Below are 24,037 nucleotides of genomic sequence, written 5' to 3'. Positions count from 1 at the left end.
TCTTTCCTGGTGCACCAATACCATATTAGCTAGCTTTTTCTCCTCCACCAGCTTGGACTAAACCAACCCTTATTCCATCTCCTTAGGATGTATTTCTGCCAGATGCTTTTGCAAGAGGTGTAGCCAATTCTAATCAAATGAACCCTCTGGGGCCAATTTAGATTGGGTTCTCTGAGTTAGGTTTGACCATGCTGTTTTACATCAAAATACCAAGCGCTTCCATGACAACCCCACAGGTGCTGCCCATGGCCATCTACACCACCCCGCATTTTGATGCACAGGTGTCCATGGGGTAGTAAGCCAAGATTCTGAAACCCCCATGCTTCCTGGGTGTCCACAACCAAAGCCAATGAGGTTCAAAACCAGATCTAATTACATTGACCCAGCTGCGAAACTCACATGAACTCACATGAACTCACAAACTATTCATGAACTCAGAAGCTCTTCTAGACTCAGACCCTAAGTAATGCATCTGAATGGCCAGGGCACATGAAGGCCTCTGGGCTAGGAAAAGATACTTCCTGGTAAACTGTGAATTCTTTTTGGAGGATTATTTAATAATTGTGAAGGTATATAATGTATATTTGGACTAAATGGCCTGTCTACTGTAGCTTACAGCTAAAAGTGAGAGAAAGGAGTGGGGGAGGAATGCCATTTTAAACAGTGACTTAGCTTGGTTTGAGAAGGAGTACAGGATTGCTTCCACAATGCAAAAGCACACAGAAGCAATGTTTTTCTGACAGGATTTATCCAAATTTTCCCAACAGTACTGAAAACAACTGTTATGATATTCTGGCACTGTGCCACAACTAATGATGTTGTCATCACTGTCTTTACTGTCATCATCATCTTCAACAATATTTTTCAGTGTTTGAGGGCTTTCCAACTTGCTTTTTTAAAACAGAAAAATGCTGTTTAATCACACCTCCATTTTTCCTAGGAATAACTTGCAAAATACATTTTAGTTTTGATTAATCATTAGCTTTAAAAAATGGAACAAGACTCAGCTTTTTTAATTATCCACCTTTAAATTACTAGTACAGGTATTCTAGCCTGCAGCCAGCTCATTTTCAAAATAGATGAATTCATTTGCTCTGGCAATTGGTGCGGTGTAGTCCCTGTTGTGTCACAGCTTGATGTTTCATTTTTTTATTTCTTTATTTTTATTGAGATATCAATTGTACAGCAGAAAAAATAAAGAAGTTAATTCTTCCTAGTATATGTGGCATCTGAAGGCCTGAAATTTCCCAGTCTCAAATTTTATAGTATAGACTAGGCAAATCAGGAAATACTCCCCAGACCTACTTATGACTCCTCAGAACAAGACAAGATGTAGCTAAGACGAGTAAGGATGGTGGAATTCTGGTTGTAGAATGTATTCTGATTAGTAGATTGTTATCTGTTTTGCCACGGAGGTGATGGGTAATCACTGCTGAGTAGGGAAAGGAATTTCCATTCATTTAAGATCAGGATTTACCCAGTTAGCAACTCTCAGGATTAACACAAAATCAGAGGCTGTTTATGGTCTAAGTCTGCTCAGATGTGAGCTTGTAATGCTGTTTGAAGACAAAAATGCATTCATGCATAGATTCAGCATGCATGAATCACAACAGTGATGAAAATGTGTGCTTTTGGAAAATACACATGAACACACTTTATTCAATGGGAGGAGAATATGCACATTTCAAAGATGCATGCAACTGATATGTTTATTTGCAAAACATGCATGGATTTGCATATGAAAAGAAAACAAAAACTATTTTTTTCAATCAGGGACAGATGTGACATGAAATGAGCATTGAAAAGCAATTCAGCAAACTTATGTGAGCTTCAGTTTTGCTGGTACAAATATAATATTTTCCCTAATTCATGTTTATTTTCCCTAATCCTGCATATTTTTTCTAATTCATGCTTAAGAGTTGAAATGCATTATTGTGTGCAGTTTTGTCAAATGATCACACTGAGTGCACTTTCTCTTAATATGCCCATTTCTATGTGCAGTGGACCAACTACATCACACAACTCACAGAACTATGGATTTGGGGTATGCAGATTGTGCACAAATGTTAAACACACAAAACACCCTGAAGAGGAGGTTTTCTCACCTATTCCTAGTGTGAAAGAGCCTGCCCTTTTGCCCTCTGGCAGAAATCTATTGTGGAAGCCCACTCTCCTGAAATTGCAAGCAGTTTCTGTAACTAACCATTTTTGAAAGCCTCCCTAATGTCCTAAAATACTGGAAATATGGAATAAAAATCTGTATGAGTCATGCAATAATCATTCAATACACTTGGGAAATCTGGTTCTAATGCATGAAAACCTGTCAAAGTCGTGCAATCGTTAGTAAGATGCACTCATGTTAATGTCACATAATGAAGTTAAATAAAGTTACTCTGTGAACTACTCTGAACCATGGTGGTGTAGCAGTTAGACTGTTGGATTTAGATTATAAAAATACATCTCCAAGTCTCTGTTCAGTGAAACGGCTTACCAAGTCATCTCAGTCCAATCAGGCCAGTTGTGTGGTACTCAGCCAGAACTGTGCATGCGAGTGAATTGGAAGAAGCAGATCTACTGTTGCAACAGACTTATATTAATGTTTAAGCCTGCATAACCTCCTCAAAACAATCCTGGGTCTATAAGGATTGGAAGCAACTCTAGATATTGTAAAGATGCCCTTGTTACCTTTCCTCTTTTTCAGTTCTGCATTTTCCCAGTGAGTTGCATTAATAAATGTATTTTATTTATTTATTTGGAGAACTTATATGCCGCCCCATTCACATAAGCCTTGCGGTGGCTTCCAAACCATAAATAAATACAATCAGTACAATTACATATAATATTGGAGACATCCTGGCAAAAAATTGTTAAAAATCAATAAATAAAATCAACAATTAAAATAACGTTTAAGTAAAAAAGCCTTGCCTGGCACCAAAAAGCAAATAACAACGGTGCCAGGTGGACCTCCCTGGGGAGCGTGTTCCATAAGTTGGGTGCCACCACAGAGAAAGCCCTTCTCCGGGTACTCACCCTCCTATTATCTTTCACAGAGTGCTCCCGGAGAAGGACTTCTGCCACCGATCTCAAGGGGTGGGAGGGCATATGTGGACGCAAGCGCTCCTTTAGGTAACCAGGTCCCAAGCCATTTAGGGCTTTATAGCACCTTGAATTGGGCCTGGACTTCAATGGGGAGCCAGTGAAGCTGACAGAGGACTGAAGTTATGTGAACACAATGCCCAGTCCCCATCAGCATCCTGGCAGCTCTATTTTGCACCATCTGAAGTAGCCAGACCGTCTTCAAGGGCAGCCCCACGTAGAGCGTGTTACAGAAGTCTAATCGGGAAGTAACCAGCGTGTGTCACTGTCACCAGGCAATCGTTCTCCAGGTAGGGACGCAGCTGATGGATCACCCGAAGCTGAAGGAAAGTGCTCCTCACCACCGCTGTTACTTGAGCTTCCAACGATAGCTCTGGATCGAGGAGCACTCCCAAGCTGCAGACCCTGTCCTTAAAAGGGAGTGCAACCCCATTCAGGACAAGGTCGAGGTCCCCTGCCCCGAAGCCTGACCCGCCTACCAACAGGACCTCTGTCTTGTCTGGATTGAGCTTCAGTTTATTGGCCCTCATTCAGCCCATTACCTCGGCCAGGCACCAGTTCAGTACAGCCACTACCTCACCTGGATTGGTTGAAAACGAGAGGTAGAGCTGGGTATCGTCAGCGTACTGATGATTCAGCAGCCCACACCTCCTAATGACCTCTCCCAGCGGTTTCATGTAGATGTTAAATAGCAAGGGGGACAAGATGGATCCCTGAGGAACTCCATAGCTGCCATGGCACGGAGCCATAGTCCCCCAGCACCACCTTCTGTAAATGGCCATTGAGATAGGAGCTGGACCACCACTCCTAGCCGCTGAGAGGTCCAGGAGAACCAACAGGGACGCACTCCCCCTGACTCTCTCCCTGCACAGGTCATCATACAGGGCGACCAAGGCAGATTCAGTAGCATACCCGGGTCTGAAGTCGGACTGAAATGGGTCCAGATAATCAGTCTCATCCAAGAGTGCTTGGAGTTGTCCCATCACCACTCGCTCTAACACCTTGCCCAGAAATGGGATGTTGGCTACCGGTCTATAATTGGTGGCCATCTCTGGATCCATGGATGCCTTCTTTAGGACTGGTCGGACTACCGCCTACTTTAAAGGGTCAGGTACCCGGCCATCCCTCAGAGAGGCGCTGACAACCTCCAGGATCCAGGTCCCTATCCCGTGCTTGGCTTTGTTAAGTAGCCAAGATGGGCAAGGGTCCAATAAGCAGGTGGTGGGACATACTTGTCCAAGCACCTTGTCCAGATCATCAGGCCACAACAACTGAAACTCATCCTTCAATTTTGGACCAGACGGCAACATTGGCACCTCCCCAGAAGGCTCTGAATCACTAGTGGAGTCCAGCTCGTGATGAATCTGAGTGATTTTCTCCTTAAAATGCTTGGCAAAATTTTCACAGTGAGCCATTGAGGGTGGTACAGGGTCTCTCTTAGGGCCAGGATGAACTAGCCCTAAGATTTTGAAGAAGTTTTGAAGTATTTGAAGAGCATTTTGAAGAAGTTTCACATGTGCCACTTTCTTCACATGTACTTTTAAGTCTAAGCTAAGACATATGGTTTGTTAGCAAGAAAAAGGGGGTGTTGTTATGTTGCCTTGAACTTTTTGGTGGAAGGGTAAAGACTCAAGGGCAATGAATATCAAGTAATTATATCACACTGGCCTTAGACTTCTTCTTCTTCTTCTTCTTTTTTTACAAAGGATATAGGTTGAAGTCATTAGTAAAATCAACCACACCATTCTCTTTCCTAGGACATATGGGGATTTCGTTTTTGCTCATGAAGTAGACAAGCATGCCCCATTTCAAAGTTCCAAAAGTGAGCATGAATATGAAATATTTTCAGACACATATTCCTAATCATTTCATCCCCAGTTCCCAGTTTGTTCCCAGTACAAATTATTTCTGAGGACTGAATCAAGTCTAGCTTCATCTATGAAGGATATTTGCACATCATTTGGGGAAACTTGTGCAAATCTCCCATTTGATCACTTCTTGGTTTGTGCAGGTTTCCTGCTTGCACAGAACAAACAGCCTTTGCAAACATGAAAGGCAATGTTTGGAGAATCCTGCTGACCTCAAACATCATTCATTTACCTTTCTTTCCTCTTTTCAGAGTGGCCCCAAACTGGGGTGAGGCAACTTGCCCTTACCTTAGCTGCCAGGTTGCTCTCCATGGTGCTGAATATGAACGGAGACTCTGTAAATTAATATGTGCAGTTCTGTCTAGAGTTCTAAGTGTGAAGTGTTCCCCAACTACCTGTCTTCTCCATTCCACCTCACTTGGCCCATGCCAGACTCCATGAAGAACCAGGGCCCAGGGTATCATGTGAAGAAGACTATGGTAGCCATGGGGCACTGAGACTCTAGGGCCCCTCTGGCTCAAAAACCATGGGGGCTGTAGTGTAAGACGTTGGGTTTTTATGAGATACATTTTTCCCCTTGATTAACCCCTCCACACACACACCAAATGCATCAACACATTCCAAGTAAGACTGTTCAGCTCATCCTTAAAACAAGTAAATAACAATAATTATTATTTTCATATTTTAAAAAGTTCCAGACTTAGAACATCAGGATAACATTTTTTAAATCATACTTTTTGAATACTTTGTGGTTGCCCATAGCACATGTAATGCTTTAATGGAAGGATGCAGAAGAAAGTTGGCCTCTTTAAGAAGAGAATGGATGTGCTCACTTGTGAAGACAAATCGCTGCCACTTCCACCCTGGAAAAAGATTATTTCTTTTGAATGCTGGGTGCAGAAGTCCAAGCACTCTAAAGAGATCCTCATTATAGTAGTGGAGTGATTCAAAAGTGATTTTCAGACTTTTGTTAAAAGAGACATTTCCCTTTTCCAGGGATCTATATACCTTGGGCAATCTTTGTGAAAGGTGATGTTAAATGAAGTAGACACTTGAGTTTCCCTGCTCCCCCACCCTTCCTGTGGCAGCAATGTCAGCATTTCTGAAGGACTGAATGAACCTTAGGAAAACTGAGCCCAGCAAAATGCACACTGCCAACAAGAAATGCAATTCTGCGTGTGAGAAATCTTTCCTAGAATATCAGCAAATGCCCATTCCAGCATACATCTTGTCTGGTAAGTTTATTGCCCAACCCTCCCCTCACCATGCACAGAGTAGAGGTTTGATTTTGGATAAAATCACTGGCCATGTGCACTAGTTTTGTTGGAGGGCAGGTGCTGGAGTCTGTCCATGGCCCAAAGATCATTTAAGCAACAAATAAGCAGTTTTGTACAAAAGCAGTAGCTTCACTTAATTAATTAAAAAGGCAGAGGTCAATTGCATCTTATTTTTTATTTTATTATTTACTCCTCCTTGAGGATCCCTCTGGATGCAAAGAAAGAAAGAAAGAAAGATTTGTTCAGAATGCTGATGTAAGTAAAGCTGAGAGTTGCTAACGTGAGCAGTTGCTGCTGTTTAGTAGCCACCTTCCTTGTTGCCTTGGCCCACTGTCTTTCTGTTGTGCTCAGATTCACACTACTCAGGCTCCTATTCTCCTTCATGCCCACTCCAACTGCACTGCCAGATTTCAGTTCTTCTGCCTCCAAGCGGCTTCCTGTGATAATTCCAGTATTGCAGCAGTTCGATCAGTGAGAAGGATCTTGCTTGCAAGTGACACATAGCAAAAGGTCACCTTTTTGTCTATGTTGAAGTATAGGTTGCTTAAAATCATGAAGGACCATTGCATCTGATGGACAATAATATGCTCCCTCATAATATGTGGTTTTAAAATATGATGATGATGATGTACTATGCTATGCCATTAATATCATGATCCAGAGCTTCTATGGGACTATTTATCCAAACATTGTACTAGGATATTTTCTTATTAAGTCTCAGATCTCTTTGATTTGATAGGCTTTAACCCATGTAGCACAGAGGTAATGATGAAGATTTTCAAAGCTGGACTAAATCACTCTGTGTGTGGATTACTGAAGAGGTTTTTTTTTTTTCCTGGAAACCATTGACTTTGGGTGACAGGAATCGTTCAAACAGCTTGCCCTGCCTGTATTCTGATTCATAGATGTTGCAATGGGGAAACCAAGTGGAATGCATCTGTGATGCAGATATAATTATTAGTATTTCATTATTCTATGAATTACATATTACTAATAGCTAGCAATTATTTCATCCATTAAACTTTTGCTGTGAGAGCCAAGAGTCTTGTCTAGAAACTCCGATTTATTAGCAATATAAGTTCTCACTGTTTCTGGTGTTTTCTCTTGGCTTATCAGAATTTTTTTTCATGCCAAAAGATGGTCACAGGACACTCAGAAACCCACTCCGTCACTCCTCTTTTCCTCTTTCCCTGTCCCTGCTTTGCTGCAAAGCATTAGGAATGCTAATTTCTCCAAGAAAACTGAGAATGGTAACTTCATATTCATTCTGACCTTATACAGGCTGATTGTACCAATCCCTCTGCCCCTTGTCATTATGTGAATAACAAGGAATAGGAAAACTGTTAGGGTCTCAGGGCTGCCCTGGGCTCCACACCTTTCCAGACCATTTCTGACAAGATTTTGGCTATAGCAGGAGGGTCAGAATTTCTGGAGGCTGAATGAGCTTCAGTGAATGAACCCACCAAAATGCAGACTGCCAACAAGATGCATTATACCTGATCATGAAGAATCCATCTGAGCATCTCAGTAAATTCTGCTTCTTCCAAAACTTCTTGTCTGGCATGTTAAGTTCCTATGGTACCTGACCCTGACTGTACAGTGAGCCCCCAAAATCAGTAAAGATGGTGCAGATTGCAGAGGACTATGAAAGCAAGGAAGTGGAAAGGAAAGGGAGAAGCAGGTGAAGAGGCCAGACCCCTATTTCCCTCTTAGTTCTCAATTCTCTTGTCACAATTTTCAGTTCTCTTGCCCAAAACAAAATGAAAACCCTATTCTGTAAAAGTAATAAACATTTTCTTTTAATTCTATTGACATTCTATTAATGCCAATTCATTATACATTGAAATGTGTAATGGTGATCCTATTATATAGATTAGAAGTGGGGAACATGCTGTTTGATTACACCTCCCATCATGAGTGATCATTGGCCACACTATTTGGGACTGAGGAGAGTTGGAGCCTAACAGCATCTGAAGGTCCACCGATTTCCCAGCACAGAATTGGTGATATCCTTGAAGGGGTGCAGGTCTGCATTGGTCTGGAAACTTTAGTAGGGAACAATGAAGGAGGGAATTATCTAAATGTGCTATGGTCCTTCTTCACTTGGATTGAATATATACTGTATCTAGGCCTGAGCACTGGTAGACAACCAATGCTTAAGTGAAGTCATTCCACATGATCCAATTGATTTGCTGAGAGTGGGAGGTAGATGGATCTGTGTCGGGTTGAATGTGAGGTGAGAGAGTGGTGTGATTACTTTGGCACATGCCAAGCTTGCAATTCAGCTCACACATCCTTCCAGCCTCCTTTCAAAGACTTGCAGTAGGACAATAAATGTAGCATCTTGCAACCTGGATGACTGATACACTCTGGCGAAGCAATCACACAATCACTTTTCTCTGTGTGCCAGTCCCTGCATGGAACTGCACATGACTCACATTTCCAATGTGTGAGTTTAAGTCATGCAATTTGGCCTTCTGGGGTGCCATTTAACAATAGCAAGCATGGCATTTCCTGGCCATGATACCTAACTGACTCCTTCTGTGTAATTTTGCTACAGTTCCTTAATTCCACTGCAGTTTACTTCTTAGCTTTGTTCATCATACATATGCATACATTTTCCCTGTGTACATTGACTCCATTTCTTGGGTCATCCAGCCCAGTTTGCTTAACAGGAAGTGAATGAATATAGTTTGCAGTTTATTTGGTAATTAACCTCGACATCACTTAACATAACTTAATAATATATCCTCAAACCCAGGCAAAAACAAAAACATGTTCCAGCTAGGGATGCGTGAGGAATTTAAATTTTCTGAGTTCCACCACAAGTTGACCTGATCAGCACCTCATGGATTGATTTGCAACTTGGAAGTCAGCTGCTCGCTTGATTGCCCTTTTTCAAATATTGTGGCACAGGTCTCAAGAGTTCAAACATAGAAAATCCATATTTACATATTTTAATATAAAGTATGCATTTACATATGTATTAACATATGTATTATTAAATACTATCTCAAGAGGAATTTTAAAAACAAAACAAGTATATGAATTGAGAAACAGAATGGGACAGAAGAGTAACACAGAGAGAAAACAAGATGGATTCACCTGTTTCTAATGCAAACCGTCAATAGTTTTCATGGTTTCTCTCTCCTTTAAAACATTGCGCTTGACAATTCCTTTCAAATTTTCATCATATTTAAATCTGATAGGAAAATGGTCTTCCGAAAATTGGATGACAGAAATTGGCACGGCCCTAACTCCACCGCATCCCTGCAATGAGATGCAAATTTGACCTCTCAATCTTGCACTGTGCAGTTTGCAGGAACCAGGGAAACTTTGGGAAGCGATCCTTATTATTAGAACCAGTGTGCTAAAAAGAGTCTGCCTCCAGCTATGAAATGAAAAGTATGGCATTCATGTTGAGGTCTGCAGGAATCTTACTGTGCCACAACTGGTCTTCGCTTTTGGTGCATTGGAGTCCTGGATTTTGTTGTGCTGAGCAGTGGAGGAACAGCAGTAACAGCTATGTCTGTTGTGCTTTAAAAGGTGTATCCTGATGGTATCCTAGTCCTATAATAGGATTAAATATGTGGAGCCCTTGTGCTTGACTCTCATTTGGTGTGATGGGAATGAGTTTCACTGAGGCTTAGGACTGCATGCTCTCCTCTTCACTTGTCTTCCTCCAGTGCAGTCACAAGTAGATTGGATACTTCCAATTTTGATTTACCATGGTTAAGCATAAAATCTGAGCCATGAACTGTGGTTGATGTTATATGTGGCTTGTTTAGATGAGTCACCATTGTGGGTTCTGGCCAAACAGACACTCTCCAACACTGTCTGCTCGGCTGTGACCTGTGTAGTATGGTAAGTGATCATTGGATAAAACCTTATATTCAGGAGTCTAGATGCATTTTGGATAAGTTGAGGTTTCTTTTGGGAGGGGTGGATTTTAATACTACACTGGCAGTTACCAAGTTCTTTCTCAGTCAATTAAGATTAAAAATTACTGTTTTTATATCATAGAGACACACTTATCAATAAACTCCTTAGTCTTAGTGTGACATCACTTACAGCCAAATTGGCTGTATGAGCAGTATCATTACAGTACACTAAGCTATGAGTTACTGTGATCTCGAAATGTGACCAAAGAGTATTACCTTTTGTTTGTCTGTTGGTCTATGAAATCTGGTATTCCATTGTTCTGATGAGAATGTTTTTGTGGTGTGTCTCAACATAGGAGTTTCTATGTGTTTTGAGACAGGACACAATTCCTTTCCTCCCACTTGTTTTAATGTTTTTAATAGCATAGAATCATAGAAGAGTAGAGTTGGAAAGGAGCAGAAGCCCATCAGGTCCAACCCAACCCCCTGCTCTGTTCAGGACACTGAGTTAAACCATCCCTCTCAAATGTCTGTCCAGTTGCATCTAGAATGCCACTAGTGTGGGAGAGCACACACTAGGTCATTGGTTCCATTGTCGTACTGCTCTAACATGGACTTTTTCCAGATATTTAGCCAGAAACTGGCTTCCAGTAAGTGAGGCCGTTATTCTGTGTCTTGTACTCTGGGATGATTGAGAAAAGATCCTGTATTTTTCCCTATGTAACAGCCTTTCAAATACTCAAATAGTGCCATTATCTCTGCCCTCAGTCTTCTCTTCTCAAGGTTAAACATGCCTTGTTCTGTCACTCTCTCTCCACAGGGCTTTCTTTCCCTGGATCATTCTTGTTGCCCTCCTCTGCATCTTTCTTAAACTATGGTGTCCAGAACTGGACATAGTACCTCAAATGAACCCTAACCAGTGCTGAGTAAAGGGGATCTAGTACTTCATTGGCTTTGGAAGTGGTACACAGCCTAAACCAGTATTTGCCCTTTTTGCAGCCACATCATGTTGTTGAGTCATATTCAACTTCAAAAATCCCAAGACCCTTCCTATGTGCAATATTCTTGAGCTAAATATTTTCCAACTTGTCATGATGCATTTGGTTTCTTTTTCCTAGGTGCAGTACTTGGCATTTGTCCTTATAGGATTCATTCTGTTTTCAGCCCAGCACTCCAACCTATCAATATTAACCACCCCACCCAATTTTGTGGCACTGGCAAATTTGATAATCATTCCCTGACCTTCCTCATTGAAGTCATTAATGCTGATGAGCACTGGGCCCAGGACTGAACCCTGAGGTACCCCACTTGTTACCTCTCCCCAGTTTGAGAAGGTGCCATTGAGGAGCATTCTCTGAGTCCGATTCTGTAGGCAACTGTGGATCCACTGGCCCAGTTAGTTTTCTAATCAGGAGATCATGGGGCGCTTTGGCAAAAGCTCTGCTGAAGTCAAGATAGATTACATCCACATCATTCCTACAGTCCCCCTGGAAGGTTACCCAATCAAAAAATTAAATCAGATTAGTCCAGCAGGATTTATTATTGAGAAATCCATGTTGGCTTCTAGTAATCACTACATTGTTTTCAAGGCTTCTGAAGACTGAATGCTTTACATTCTGCTCCAGAATTTTTCCAGCGATTCATATCAGACTGACTGGTCTGTAGTTCCTGGCTTCATCTTTTTTTCCTTTCTTGAAGATAGGACAATGTTAGCCCTTCTCCAGTCATCTGGGACTTCCCTTGACCTCCATGATTTCTCAAAGATACTACACAGTGCTTCTGAGAATTCTTCTTTTAGTTCCATTATGACTCCAGGTTTCCCTTAGTTCATTGGGCCCTGGAAATTTGAACTCATTCAACCCATTTAGATTATCTTTGACCATATGTTTCTCAATCTTGAATTGTGATCCTGCTCCTTCAGCTCGTACTTCCACTTCATCAGGAAGGTTTTAGATCTTCTTTTGGGAGAAGTCTGAGTCAAAGCAGGAACTGAGCACTTCTGCCTTTTCTTTGTCATCTGTTATCATTTTGCTGTCCATATTCAGTAGCTGAACCCCCATTTCTTTCCTCTGAAGTATTGCAAGAAGGCTTTTTGTTGCTTTTAGCATCTCTTGCTAGCCTCAGTTCATTCCTAGCTTTAGCCTCCCTGACACCATGCTTCCAATTAGTTTGAAAGTATTTCAACTCCTGCTTTCCCAGTGGGTTCTGACCAGCTAAGAGTAACTAAAGTTTCTTTGTCTGATAAATAAAAAGATTACAGCAATAACTGCTGTCAGCATTCTTCTCATTTAAACAAATAAAGTTGACAAATGATGAAGTTTGAGGCTGCTTTGTTATGTTTAGCACATACCAAGCAATTATTCATCCTCTGCAAGCATTAGACTGTCTGCTGCACCCAGCAGTACAGAAAGGTTATTAGCATAGCAGTACCAGAGGCAAGAATTCCATAGTCTTTGAGGCTGCACTGGATGACAGAGGATGATGCTTACAATTTGCACAATAATTTAAAGGGCTGGGCTACCACTGTGAATTGGAATTACATAAGTTATCAGGAAACAATGTTGGTTTTCATTTACAATGCACTGGCTCCTTTTCAAATTGATTAGGGGTTCTTTCCATGTAATTTCCATGATGCAGTGCAGAGGAGAGCTGTAGATTTAAGGGAGCAATAAAATATTTTCCTTACCAAACACAGGAAAGGAAGGAAGAGAGGACAATGTTTGCCCTTGTAACTGTACTGACTCCATTTGTTTCTTCATAAAATCATAGAATCACAGCAGAGTTGGAAGCGTTCAGTAAAGTGTTCAGGTCCAAGCTCCCTCTTGATGCAGGACTCCCTGTTAAAACATCCCGAACAGATGGCAGTCCTGGTGCATCTTGAATGGCTCCAGTGTGGGAGAGTCCACAACCTCCCTAAGTAATTGGTTCCACTGTCATATTGCTCTAACAGTCAAAACATCTTTTCCTGATGTTCAGCTACAGTGACTTCCTGTGACACTTTATTCTGTGTCCTGTACTCTGGAATGATTAAAAAGTGATTCTGGCCTTCCTTTGTCTGACAAACTTTCAAGTACTTTCAATCTATGACATCTCTTCTCAATCTTCTTTCGAGGTTAAAAATGCCCAATTCTTTCAGTTCATTCTCTGATCATCCTTGTTGTCCTCATCTGAACCTTTACCAGTTTGACATCACCTTGAGGAGGCCTAACCAGTGCTGGGTAGAGGAGAACTAGTACTTCATGTGATTTAGAAGCAATGCTTCGATTAATGGATCCTGGAGTACCATTTTCCTTATTGCAGTCATGTCACATTGATGATTCGTATTTGGCTTGTGATGCACAACAATTGCAAGATCTTTCTTGCTTGTAGTATTGTTGAACCTTGTGAAAACTCCTATTGAAAAATATTTATCTGCATTTTAGTTAATGAGACACTATCAGTTTTTAAAACTGCAAGATCATTCAGGAATGTACAGGCATCCTAAATAGGTACCATCTACATTTCACAGATTGTCAAAAGCTTTCCATTTCATATCTCACTCACTGCTGGAATTGAATTCAGCACAAATGTCTTCATGAATTTTCACAAATTCATATTCCCCCATGGCATTTTCATGCTTCAGCCTATGAATATGATGCAAATTTTTGCTCTGTTTTTTAAAAAAGTCATGCATATATCTTTGACTAAATTGGATAAAATTATGGATTCTAATAGTTAAAAAAACAACCAGTCAGTGTGCTATGAAAAAATTGGCTTGTTATGGAATTCTTTGACATTTCAACTCATCTGAGGCCATTGGAGATTTCTATGATATCTCTGTTTATAAGGTCTCGTTGTCATTTTGCAATCCAGAATAAAATCTCAGCTGCTCCTCTCCTCTCCTCTCCTCTCCTCTCCTCTCCTCTCCTCTCCTCTCCTCTCCTCTCCTCTCCTCTCCTCTCCTCTCCCAGGAGTGGCACAGAACACAGTTTTCAGATATCAAGTTTTTTGCCATAAAGTTCAGTGAGTAGCCTTGGGCAAAAGAACAGTCAGTTTTTCAGTGAAGAATTTCTCAGGAACTGAACTTCAAAGACATCTTGGAGAAATGGTTCTCTTTTCACATCTCTAGCACTTGGGATGTGTTGTCCTTTCCTTGTTTTAGCCCATTACTGTGAATCTTTGCTTTGCTTTGCTGGCTTAGATGTCTATACTTCTCAGTTATTTATTGAAGAAAGGGCTTGAGCTTAAGTGGGAGCTGATTAATGGAGAATCTATGTTTATAAAGCTGGAAAATTAATCATCATCAAGTGCAAAGTAGATGATAAGAAACTCAGTGTGATTTGTCCTGCACTGAATTCTTCATCAGGAGAAGCATGAGTCGTAAAGAATTATGCTCTCTCCGTTTTTGCTTTTACAATTGTTGCATCATATTCACACACTTTCTCACACTAACTCCAGACCCTATTTCACCTCACAATAATGCAAACTGTACTGGCTGGAAGTCAGACTGGTGAGTTGTATAATACTTGGATGAGGAAGTACAGATTATACAAAACTGGGTGGAATAGCAAACACCCTAAAAGACAGAATGAAGATCCACAGTGATCTTGATAAATTTGAACACTGAGATGAAAGGAACAGAATGAGATTCAGTAGGGAAAAATGCCAAGTCCTCCACCTAGGAAAAAGAAACCAAATACATCAATATGAGATGGGGAATATGTGGTGCAGCAGAACTGAAAAAGAAAAAGATCTTGGAATAATTGTGGACAATAGGCTAAGCATGAGTCAACAATGCGATGAGCCAACAATGCAATGCAGCCTCCAAAAGGGCAAATGCATTAACAAAAATATTACTTCCAAATCATGAGAAGAAGTAGTTCCTTTAAACTCCTCACTAGTCAGAGCTCACTTGGAACACTGTGTCCAGTTCTGGGCACTAAGATTTAAGAAAGATGCAGGAAAATTAGAAAGGATCCAGAGGAGTGCAACAGAAATGATCAAAGGTCTGGAAACACTGCCTTATGAGGAGAGACAGAGACAACTGGATATGAACTTGAGAAAAGACTGAGTGGGGGCATGATAACCCTGTATCTTGGAGTAATTCTGTAACCTCAAAGACTGTGACAAAGAGGAAGGTTGAAATCTTCTCTTGCTGATATCAGAGTGTAGGACATGGAATAAGCAAGTCAATTGTGACAACCCAGATTCTGGCTGGACATCAGGAAAAACTTCCTCACTGTCAGGGCAATACAACAGTGGAACCAGCTGCCTGGAGAGGTGGTGGGCACTCCCACACTGGAGACTTTCAAGAAGAAACTGGACAGCCATCTGAGTGGGATGGTATAAATTGGTGTCGTGCAACAGCAGGGGGTTGGCCTTCATGGCCCCTTCCAGCTGTACAACTCTCTGATTCCATGATTGTAGTGTATATATTTTGTATGATGGACCTAAATGTATAGCTCAACTTAGGACATCAAGAAAACCAAGATCAGATCAGGCTGTAAGTGTGCTTAGGTTCTGAACCACTGCTATTCATACACTCAGGGTGAGTGTGCAAATGGCCTCTTGAAACCACCCTGTTTCTGAGACATTGCGAAGATAATTCCTTCAAGGCAAGGAGAAATTCTCAACTAGCCATGACCAACGGGACTCAGCATGCCCAGCCATGGCAGCACTGCTTCTTGACTTTATTGTAAGTGCTTTTGCATGGCTTTGTTTGTGTTCAAGCAACATCAGCTGTGTTGGCACACACTGGTGTTGGGAGGCAGGGCGGTATCCAGTGCCAAAACAGTGTAGCTAGTGCACTGTTCCTATCGTGCACTGTTCTATTCCTAATTCCTATTTTTCTTCCACCCTGAGAGTCTCATTGAGATCTCATTATCAGGAAGTCCTGTAGTTCATTTTCATGGCAGTGGAGCGTTCCTATTTGCCATGAGGTGACTGAGGTGGCTCTCGGTGTGTGTTTTCCTTCCATTGCATGTGTCTCCTTTGCTTTGCAGCCTCGCAGGCTGCCTATGTTTCCTGATCTGAAAAGACCCCATGGGAGGAATTGCATCAGGATGTTTTCTCCTGGGCTTTAAATGAAATGTGAGAAGCTAAGGAAGCACCAGGTTGCTGGAGAGAGGACTGTACAATCAAGTCGGGTTTTTGTTCATCACTTTCAACAAGCACAATAAACAGAAAACCAGCCTATGAGAATTTCACCACTGAATTTCTACATGTTGGCTAACATATACAGCTAGATAATATACATGTCGTTAGTGCTATGGAACCTTTTTACATTACATTAAAAAGGTGCCATGTTTCAGTTTTGTTCTTTTTAATGACTTTTTTGCTTTGTACAATTTAAACAAATTAAAAGGGCTTTGAATTTCTTTTTGAAAACTATTTCTTTCATATCAAATTGGATGAAGGTGGTCAAAAATGTGGGAGAAATGTTTAGCACAGCAGTATATAACCCTGGAAGGATGCTCCTGAAAACCAAGGATCTCCTTCTGAAAAAGCAGCAAGCCATCAACTTCCCCTTATGACACGAATACATTTTAGTTCATTGATGTTTTTGTGTGACAAAGCCATTCTTCATTTCTGCTACTTGAACTTTCCATTCGCCTTGAAGCTCATTTATGTAGCTTCTTCAGAAGATGCGGCAATGTCCACTACAACCAAGAGGGCATTATGTATATTGTAATTACAATTCAAGGGATAAATTTGTCCACAGCTTGCTAGCTTCCCCCCCACCCCATAAATATTCAATAAAGGTTTGACACATTTTTGAAGAGTGATTCTGCTGTTTCTGAGTATGAGGTATCTCCATGTGGAGATACCCCTTTGCAATAACTTCATGCAGGATTCCCTGAATATGTCTGTTATTTTTAACAGGTGACAAATTGAGCTTAGCCTAGCCTAGCCTTTGCTTTCCTTTGCTTTCCCTTGCCTTGCATAGAAACACAGGGGTCCTCAAAATGGCAGCAGCAAATGATCAAAGCAAACTATTTGCTTTTCTTCTGTATTCCAGAGATTATGCTGGATGAGAAGAGATGTTGCATTTATAGGATTCTGCTCTCACTCCCCTTTAATCCTCTGAAAAAAAATGAAAGCATTTTCTGTAATAACTAACATCCACGGTATAAAATTTATTTATGACTACTAGTCCTGATAAAGAGATGCAGTGGGTTAAATTGCTGTGCCACTTGGCTATTGATTGGAAGGTCAGCAGTTCAAATCCACACAATGGGGTGAGTACCTACTGCTGTGTCCCAGCTCTTGCCAACCTAGCGATTTGAAAGGATGCAAATGTGAATAGACAAATAGGTACAACTTAAGTGAGAAAAGTAACCGTGTTCTGTGTACCTTGGTGTTTACTCATGCTGGCCACATGACCACAGAAACATCTTCAGACAATGCTGGCTCTTCAGCTTACAAAGAGAGAAGAGCACCTGTCCCAGAGTCGGACACGACTAGCACATACCTATGCGGGGGAACTATTACCTTTTACTACTCGTGCTGATGGCTATATGCTAGTTCCAGTATTAGAGGCAGTAAACTCACATGCAGCTGCTGTTAGGGAACTTGGACAGGACCACGTTGCACTTGTCTCTTGGTTCTGGGATCCCGCAAAGACTACATTCTAGGTCTTCTTATACAAAAATTACACAATAGTCTGTGAGCCTAGCATCATCTAGGCACCCTGTGATGCAGAATAAAGTGTCTGTGTGTCTGTTTGCATGAGCATTTACTTTTTTATTGCAGCCTTTGTATGCTTCTCAAAATATTTAGCAAAGCATGAGCTCCAAATGCTTGAAGCTTTAATTTGGATTTTGTAGAAAAGCCATTTGCACTTAGAATTGCAAAGTAGCAAGCATTCAGGAACCAAAATCCTTGCAGGCCTGGTTGCCTAGCAAGTCCCTATCTAGCATCCCTCTATCTGGTGGCTCTCGCCCACCCTCCTGAGGCCCAATGCCCCACCAAGCTGTCAGATTTATCATCAAAAAGCTCCCAGAATGGTCATTCAGTAGGGCATGAAAAATAGAAAATGTGCTTGTTCTTAACCTAAATTAGATCTTTTTAGAGCTCCATCAAAGCCCATTCTTAGGTTGAAATGGGCTACATTTAACATTTTAGTGCATTGTTTTGAGTTGCCATTAATTTTCACTGACAAATGAGCTATTTCTCTCCTAATGCTTCAAAGACTGAAGTTCGGGGGGGGGGGTTAGAAGGAACACCCTAAAGTTCCAAAGTCCATTTGGAAGCAAACTGGACGTTATGTTCACATGACTCCAGTTCTCTGTCAGCTTCACTGGCTTCCCATTGAAGTCCGGGCCCAATTCAAGGTGTTGGTAATGACCTATAAAGCCCTAAACGGCTTGGGTCCTGGTTACCTGAAGGAGCGCTTACATCCTTATATGCCCAGCCGCCCCCTGAGATCGGTGGGAGAGGCCCTTCTCCGGGAGCCCTCCATGGAAGAAGTTAGGAGGGTGGTTACTCGGAGGAGGGCTTTCTCAGCGGTGGCGCCTAAGTTATGGAATGCGCTCCCCAGAGAGGTCCGCCTGGCGCCGTCGTTATTTGTTTTTCGGCGCCAGGCGAAGACCTTTTTATTTAAGCAGTATTTTAAATGTTAATATTATTGAATTTTATTTGGCCAGGGCGGCTTGTTTTATAGTGTATGTTTTATATTATATATTTGTATTTTATTGTATATATTTTAAAATGTTATTTTAATTTTTTGTTGTAAGCCGCCCCGAGGCTTCGGCGAATGGGGCGGCATAAAAATGTTTTAATAATAATAAATAAAATAAAAGACTTTGAGGAAACAGAAACATGTGACATGTTGCAGGCTAGTTCTTTTGAAAAACATCAGTATAGCATGCAGAATCTTGTGTACATCACATGATGACAATGCCAGTTAAATCCATTTAAGTTCAAGGTGTAACACAACAAAATGTATGAGGTGAGGAATCAAAAGGGTTTGAATATTTCTGCACGGTACTCTATTTATCAATCATCTATTATCTGGTATATACTACACTGTCCAAAGCAGTTTGGTTCTTGGACAGTTGCAAAGGGCAATGAATGCAAGCATGTAGGGAAATCAGCTCCACTCAGAACATCTTACTGAAAGCAATGAAAAGGGGAGAGACTTAGGAGAACATCAAAGTAACTGTTGATGCTGGGGTATGTTTCAGTTTTACTTATTTAATCCTCTCTGCCCCTTCTTGGGAAACTCAGGGAGGTGTACAGTCAAGTACTAGCCAGACTACAACCTTCCTCCTTTTAACAATGCGGAAACCCAGAGGGCAATGTTTCAAGGGGCACCACCTGCTACCTTGTGTCAGATGCCTGGAAGCAAAAGGCTGCAGCTTGCCTTCCACTGATGACCTTGCCTGCAGAAGGGAGGACGTGTTTCTCCTTTTGCTCATTCATGGTTCTTGGCCTGGGGAAGAAGGCACAGAACAATTGCATGATTGGCCTACTCTTCCTCTTTTGAAATTCATGAGCAAGAAACATGGATTTATATGATGTGAGCCCTGGGGCTCTGTTGGGGCTCATGGAAAAGCCCTGTCATTCCTTTCCTTCTGACAGGCAAAATGACTGGCAGCAATGGCAACCATGGCTATTTTATGTCCTAGCTGCCATCTGGCTAATTTTCTTCAATCTATAATGGAATAGCAGGCAACTGGCAAAGCAATTTAGCTGTCTTGCTCCAGGGCAGGACCCAAACGATGCATTATGTGCCTTCATTCTTTTTTCTAGACCATGATCTGGTAGGAGGACATCTCTTGATCTATCTAAGGTTGCCTGTGTATCATTTTACAATTATGCATCCTTATATGGAAGATGAGATACAACAAGGTCGAGGAATGACTTTGAGTTGGCTACAGAGTAATTTGAAGCCATCTTGGGGAAGTTGTGTAAAACAGCCTTGGCCTCTATGCTGATTTTGGTATTGCAAAGTGCTTTTCATTCTGCAGCATCATCCTCTTGAAAAGGAAACCGTCACAGGCATTCCTTATGCAAAGTGTATGTGTGTTTCAACGAGAAAAGTTCAAACTGATTTTTAAAACAACCTCTGTAGCAGAACTCTACTAGAACTACTAACACAAACATGAAGTGTCTCTAGAACAAAAGGAAAAACAAAGAAGAGAGGAGATTTCTCATACGGTGTCTACTTTTGACTTTATCACTATGAAGCAAGAACATAAAGTACATTCATTGTTATATGATCACACATGGCACCCAACATGCAAATATGCAAATGAATTTAAAACTTTGTGGAATAACTTAAAAGAACAGGGGTTCCAGATTGTTCCTGAACTTCCTTCCACTGTGCAAAATTTTACAGTGCTCTTTTATATTTCTAACTCTCTTGCTAATGTGTTTTGTCTGTCTTTTTAAACACAGTTTTGTGTGATTGATTTTTGTTTTCCTATTTTAAGTCCCCTTGAACATCTTGATGGATTGAGTATAATCAATCCATTGTTCAGTCAATCAATAGGGTGGATTATAATAATGATGAGGGTCTCTGGGCATCATTTGACATGCACTGCTGTTTCTCTGCGGAGCTGCCTTGTATGTATTTCTTCATCAATATAAGTATTGTTGAATCTGTTTTGTTTTATTTATTTTGTTTTGGCCATTATTCTGTGGCCAAATTTCATTATGCCCAATGGTCCAAACAAGTAAACTGAACTGAAAACAGTATTTTAAAATTTCAGTTTAAATACTGCATGCTTACTTGGAAGGAAGTCCCATTGAATTCAGCTGGAAAATCGGTTTAGAATCGTATCCATAGCCTTGGCTAGTGCCTTCCTTTTTGTTGTGCTGTTTGACAAAACCAAATGAACCAACGTTTCTGAGTACTGAAAGTGCCAACAGAAGATTTTAAGGGAGATATTACATGGTTTTGAGTCCCATCTTGGCAGTGAAATGCTTTCAGCTCATGCATTCTGACCTACTTGGCTGTTAGAATTTAATTAGCAGCCATATATTATTGTCAAAGTAATTAAAGCTTTGCCTTGATTAAAAATGGAATTGTTTAATTAAAAAGAAAAGGTTTGGCTAACCTTAGCTTTATGCCTGAGTAAGACATTTCTATATCAGCTAATTTTCCTGTATCTTTCCCATTCAGGCATGAAGGTTCGGGAGGCATATATCAATGTGACAAGGCAGCAAGTGGAGGATTTTCATGGACCAGAAGACTACTGGTGCCAGTGCGTTGCATGGAGCCACCTGGGGACCTCAAAGAGCAGGAAGGCTTCTGTCCGCATTGCCTGTAAGTGGAGGCAGCAAGCTTGAAAATGCATTTGGAAGGCTGTGCCTGTGCAGGACTGGGAGTTTGCATCGCCTCCAGTCCTCCTCCTCCAATTCAGTGCACATCTATGTAAGGCTACATAACTGACAGACACAGCCATGAGGAAAGCATGGACTGTGGATGTGAACACAGCAGACATTTTGCTATTGACAAGGGAGGGAGGCAGGCAGGCCCTGGAGAATTGCCGAGGGCGAATCAGTGCCAAAATCTGCTATCATTCTAAATAAATTTGGATTTTGATGAACCTGACATATAGATTCTTCAGCACACTGGCTTTTTTTCTGAGTTGTGTAGCTCCCCAGACTTGTGAACCACTTTTTAACTTGGGACAGGGGAGTTGCTGAAAAAAATTGCACTCATGCTAAATGTGCATCAACACTAATTTGCACTCATGCCACTGCACATTAGTGCTACTTGATATTAGTGCATGTGGAATATGATTAATATACATCTCTAGGAAAGGGTGGGGTGGTTGATTTCATTAATAAACAGATGATGAATTGCAATATTAGTCTAATTGGCCTGACTTAGTTTAAGATACATGGACAGAAGACTGTAGCCTATCCATGTCATATGGAAGTGCATTTTATAGTTAGACACATCTTATACATTGGCTCTTGGCTAACTGAAATTAACACAGTGCGGACCATTGAAGGCAAGAGCTGCATATCAGGAAGCACTTAACCAGTGCAGGTTCTGTTATTAAAGAGCTTTCCCAACAGGAGACACAGTGTACCCAGTATGGGGTATTGAGAGTGCCACCTGCTAAGGCCCTTTGCTACATCTCCTAAACTCTTTGTGGGAAAACACACACAAGGTAGCAAGCTGATAAAATGGATTTGGACATGGGCACCGGTATGCAGTCAATATATACAGGGCATCTCAGACTATCGCAGTAAGTGCACCATAAGTTCACTTATGTGCACCTGCATTGCACCTATGCAAGAATACACATAACTTCATACATCCAACGAGGGGCCCTCAAAAAGGTTTGGTGTTCAGCTCTGAACACAAGCCTGTGCATGGACAGTGTGTATACATGTGAATATGTTGCAGAGAAGTAAATATATGAAGTGCGAACACATTGGCCAGGTTACTATCACACTCCTGTTTCCACTACCTTATGCCTTTATGAGCATAAGAACATTGTGCTTAAATAGTATATGCACATTTTCCTGCAAGCCTATTTTGGCTTGGAGCAAGAAATGAGCAGACCAAGCTTGGATAACTCTCTAAAATGTTCAGTTCATCTGGATTTGTCAATAATGAGCACGCCAACTTCCAAGTGGAAGATAGAAACATAGAAACAGAGCGAGTCGGAAGGGGTCTCCCAGGCCATCTAGTCTGACCTCTGGCACCAGCTGGCTCCGCTCACGACATGCCCGCCATGTGCACGTCCAGCCTGTCCTTGAAAGATGACCAATTTTGGCTTCTGAATGGATCTTCTCAGTCATCCATTATCTTCTTTATATTGGGAAACAATTAACTGGAAGATGGGCATTCATACATGGTGTGCCAGAAGAGTCTATGCATATGTAGAAAGCTTAGCTTAGCCTGCTGAATGCCACTGAACCCATCAGGCCTGCTAATAGATTTCAGTAAACCTTAATCTTAATTTTCAAAGAGTTCTGTCAAAGCTGAAATTTCCTCTAATTGCCCAAATCTGCTCAAATCCCAGGCCATTACATTTAGAGTGCAATTCCATTGTAATGCACAGAAGGCCCCACACTCAGAGGTTCACACTCATCCTGTGCAGAACAGAAAAAGTGGTGAAGATGATTTTTGCTTCCCTGTCTTCCCACCCTGCAGATTTCTTGAGATAAGGTTTAGGGTTAGGGTTAGGGTTGGCTGGCTGAAGCACTTAACCAGGAAACAAGAATGCCGGAGAGGCTTCAGGATAATCTGGCTGGTGCAGTTTATTCCATGCTGACTGTGAGGGGGGTGGGGAGGGGGTTGAAGATCCAGTTCTCAGGTCCAAATTCTCTGATCTCAGATCTGGGAATTAGAAATCTATCATGGCTCCTCAGACACTGATTATGGGCCACAGGACTTCTCCCTTAGAAGGCAGCATGACAGCAGCCATGTTCTTCTTACCTTGCGGGTGACTGTAGCAAGCCAATCAACATGGGAATGGATGAATGAATCATTTCCAACTGCAGTTAAGGCTGGTGTTTGGCAGAGATGATAGCTACACGAAGTTGCTGGGCTTCCACTTACATGTCCACTAAGATAAATTATATGCATTGCATTAGTTAATGGCTTTCTTTAGTTTGCTGTAAAGTGTATTTGGCAGTTTGGTTTTGCTGAGAAAAGCCCTGCAGGTGTCACACTGAGGCTATTCTCCCCCTCCCCTCAAAAAAAGAAAAAACTCCATAAAAGATGGAAATTGAAAACCCACTGAAATGTGGCTGCTGATAAGAGTTTGCAGATGCTGCACAAAACATTTAACAGAATCTGTCTGCTACATTTTCAGGAGATAGGAATGAATATGTGACAAGATTTTCTGGCTCTGCAACTCTAAACCTGCTCTCTTGGTTATTGCAGAGTATTTTGTTCAAGGGTAGGCAGAAGGTGTTCTTTTCTGTTGCATGCCTTCCAAAATAATGCAATCCAGTTTCTATATGG

The 24,037-nt window shown here is 41.4% G+C and overlaps 1 protein-coding gene across 1 annotated transcript in view; it reads left to right on the top strand.

Moving 5' to 3' along the window:
- The window catches only part of UNC5D (unc-5 netrin receptor D), a 207,579-nt gene that overhangs the window by 8,224 nt on the left and 175,318 nt on the right, over positions 1–24,037 (top strand). The window contains exon 3 of the mRNA XM_044437388.1: positions 21,230–21,373. Coding sequence (XP_044293323.1) covers positions 21,230–21,373 — 144 coding nt within the window. The remainder of the gene's footprint in view (positions 1–21,229; positions 21,374–24,037) is intronic.

Source organism: Varanus komodoensis, unplaced genomic scaffold (assembly GCF_004798865.1).
Source record: "Varanus komodoensis strain SLA01 unplaced genomic scaffold, ASM479886v1 scaffold30, whole genome shotgun sequence".
NCBI classification, from domain to species: Eukaryota; Metazoa; Chordata; class Lepidosauria; order Squamata; family Varanidae; genus Varanus; species Varanus komodoensis.
Note: the sequence above shows the minus strand (reverse complement) of the source record. Positions and strands in the feature narration are given on the sequence as shown.